Genomic DNA, 3,259 nt, shown 5'->3' with positions numbered 1-3,259 from the left:
CGGTCTCCCCATCTGTCCAGCAGGGCGAGCACCAGCGGGTTGCTGGGAGGCTCCAACGTCCTCACACATCCTCAGGCAGCGAGGGGCCCCAACTCACAGAGCTTAGGTGCTGTGGCCATTTCCCATGCCGGTCTTGGCTTCAAAGCCAGGCCGACTAGATAATGGCCCTGGGTGTCCCCTGGGCAGCTTGGACAGCCTACCTGCTGCGCATAGCCTCGAAACATCGGGTTGACCAACTTGATCCCATGGGACAGGCTGGCGGGGACCACACAGCTTGGGCTGTAGGAAGACCAGACGCGTTAGTGCAGGTGGCCTGCCTGGGCTCTCGACCCCGTGAGGGCTGGCCACAGTCAGCCGGCGGGGTGGGCTCAGACTCGGCGAGGCATTTGCTGTGCCTTTGGGGGTGCCGACACACCAGGGGCCTTGGTAGACTCTTGCATCTCTACGGTCAAGTGGGAAAATGTCAGGGTGTGGCCCACCGGAGTAAAAGGCTCTTGACAAGCCTATTTTAAAACTGTTTTCACTCTAAAATATTTATTGTAGTCTTCTTTCAAAAGTCATATATGTTCATTATTGAAACGGCTAAAATTTCAGAAAAGCCCCACAAAGAAACATTACTGCTAAATGCATCACCCACGCATTACTACCATTAAGATTTCTAGATTTTTCTGTGAAAATACAGACGTTTACAAAATTACATACAGGTATACACTGAAACTTCGCTTATTGGGAAATCAGAATTATATAGTATCACATAGTCTTATAATCTGCTTCTACCCTTAATGTATTTCTATGCCCCATTTTAAATTATTCCCAATTTTGACTTTTTCTGGAGAAACAGGTCTAATCCAAGCTGCCTGTCTTTAAATTCATTTCACACTGGGCTGAAGGGCCAGCCACTACTTATGAGGTTCCTTCCTACGTGCACGGTCACGGCTGAGACCCAGGAGCAGCCACAGCACGTGTCTGGGCCTTGACAGCCGGCTCAGATCAATGCCAGGTTCGCATTCTAGCTCCACCTCTCACGAGCTGCGTGACCTTGAGCAAGGTACTTAAATCTTGCTGAACCTCAGTCGCCCAACTTGGAAAACAGAGTTGGCAACAGCGTCCACCTCGCAGGGTTGCCGAAAACACCATGGGGGTAGACTACAGCAAGTGCCCGGTGGGGTCTGAGAGGACACCCCTGGCCCCACACGCCTGCCCTAGTCAGGGCTGTCACTCACCGTTTCCTGTGCCAGACCTCAGAAACCAGCTTCTGGTAACTCTTGCACAGGGCTGGCTTCTTGTCTGTGCGCACTAGGCCTCCACACTCCAAGAAGAACTGGGTCAGCGGAGGGCTGGGGGTGGGGGGCAGCGAGCCAGGTCAGGAGAGACAAGAAGGGGAGCACGGCGTCTTTTAGAAAGAGCTGGCTGGAGAAGCACACGCTTCTAGTGTGGGGGAGCACTCCCCTGGGGGACACACTGCAGCCCCCTGGAGCCAGAAGTGCCTGTGGGTGACTACAAGGGTCCCACCTGTTACAGGCTGAACTGTGTCCCCCAAAGTTTCTAAGTTGGAGTCCTAACTCCACACCTCAGGGGTGGTCCCTAATCCAGTATAAATGGCGTCCTTACAGGAGGAGGAAATTTGGACACAAACGCGCACAGAGGGAAGATGGTGTGGAAACACAGAAGGCGGCCATCTATAAGCCCGGCAGAGAGGCCTCAGAAGAAACCAACCCCACCAACACCGTGATCCTGGACTTCCAGCCTCAGAACTCAGAAGACAGAGAATTTCTGCTGGTCGGGCCACCTGGTCTGTGGCGCGTTGTGGTGGTGGCCTCGGCAAACTGACACAGCCCTTTCCCCAACCAGATCAGCTGAGCTGTCCAATTTAGGGCCGGTGGGGTGAGGGGAGGGGACGGGCCGTTACGTCCTGCTCGCTCAGCCCATTCTGTGGAAACCTTCCCGAGCCTGAGAGCGTCTCTCCCATCCGCCTCTTCCTTCTGTTTTTAAAACTTATCTCGTTATGCGAGAAATAACGTTCATGGTAGAAAAACTAGAAAATGTAGATAAGCAACCATAAGAATCGACCTTAACCCCTACCACGTGAAGGCAGCTACCCTAAAGATTTGAGGGCGTATCCTCCCCGACTTTCTTACGTGTCACGTCCCCACCCTCCCTCACGTGCACGTATACTGAATCCCGACCAGGTGGCCTCACGGAGTTGACAGCCTCTTTCGGTAAAAATTAATATTTCCTCCCAAATGGGATCACGCCGCACAAAGCTGCATAACCTCCTCTCCCCACTGCCTGCACCCTGAAGCCCGTCCCACGTCAGGGAACACTGAGCTGCACCTCTTACCCCCGCGCCCACTAGAGGGCTGGCCCGGAGTGACCCGTGACCCTGGACCCTTAGGTCGTTTCCATTAAACGACAGGATGACAAACACCCCGGCACAGACGGCTTTCTCCACATCTCCGCTGTCCCCTCAGGAGGGACTACTGGGTCAAAGGGCACGTGTGTTCTTAGGGGTTCGGATGGACAACATGGGGGCTGCTGCTGCCACTTCCAGGCCCCCCCAGGGACAGCTCCTGGCCCCATCTCCCAATGAAGTGACGACCTACCAGTTGGACAGGGCCTGCAGGGCGGCGTTCATGTAGCAGGAGTTCCCGAGGTTCTTCATGCCCGTGAGGCCTAGGAAACCGTGGCACATGGGGGAGGGGACGTGAGCACCTGCCCGGCGAGGGGCCCTCGTAGTGCACACTCGGAGAGGAGCTGTGGCTCTCGAGGCACCAGGACCCAACCAGAGGAGGACACAGTGACTGGTGTTCCACCCCGAGACGCGCCAAGTCACATGATGTGGTTCCACTAACACAGCTACGGTCACCCGAGTGTGCCACACAGGCCAACTCTGCCCTCCACCCAGCCCTGCCCACTACCCAGAGTGCACAGGGAGGGCCCAGGTGCAGAGGGGCCAGCCCGCCCCGGGTCACACGGCCGACACCACAAAGGACCCGGCTGGGCGGCCAGTGCTCCAAGAAAAGCCACCACGCGACGCGGGCCGTCCATCACGCGCCCAGTGCCCAGGGCGTGTGGAGCTTCCCGTCCAGAGCAGAGGCCCCTGGCCTAGCCCGCCCGCAACCCTGTCCCAGGGGCTGTCACCTCGCGGTTTCAGGTCATCGTCCTCTGAGTCAGACTCTCCTTCGTCAGCCACGGCAACGGGGATGGCTTTCAGAGGGTGGGAGGCCAGCGGGGAGTCCTGCATTCAAGACCCAGAGTG

The 3,259-nt window shown here is 56.6% G+C and overlaps 1 protein-coding gene across 4 annotated transcripts in view; it reads right to left on the bottom strand.

Annotated features, from left to right (window-relative positions):
• USP20 (ubiquitin specific peptidase 20) overlaps nt 1–3,259 on the bottom strand; it is a 35,296-nt gene that overhangs the window by 14,713 nt on the left and 17,324 nt on the right. For all 4 annotated transcript variants that reach the window (XR_003048190.1, XM_015594270.1, XM_006918055.3 and 1 more), the window contains 4 exons: nt 3,142–3,238; nt 2,604–2,673; nt 1,224–1,337; nt 201–279 (listed from right to left, as the gene is read on the bottom strand). Coding sequence is in view for 3 of the 4 variants with exons in the window: in XM_015594270.1 (XP_015449756.1) it covers nt 201–279; nt 1,224–1,337; nt 2,604–2,673; nt 3,142–3,238 (360 nt within the window). In the remaining variant the exon portion in view is untranslated. The remainder of the gene's footprint in view (nt 1–200; nt 280–1,223; nt 1,338–2,603; nt 2,674–3,141; nt 3,239–3,259) is intronic.

Source organism: Pteropus alecto, unplaced genomic scaffold, assembly GCF_000325575.1.
Source record: "Pteropus alecto unplaced genomic scaffold, ASM32557v1 scaffold67, whole genome shotgun sequence".
Taxonomy (NCBI): domain Eukaryota; kingdom Metazoa; phylum Chordata; class Mammalia; order Chiroptera; family Pteropodidae; genus Pteropus; species Pteropus alecto.
Note: the sequence above shows the minus strand (reverse complement) of the source record. Positions and strands in the feature narration are given on the sequence as shown.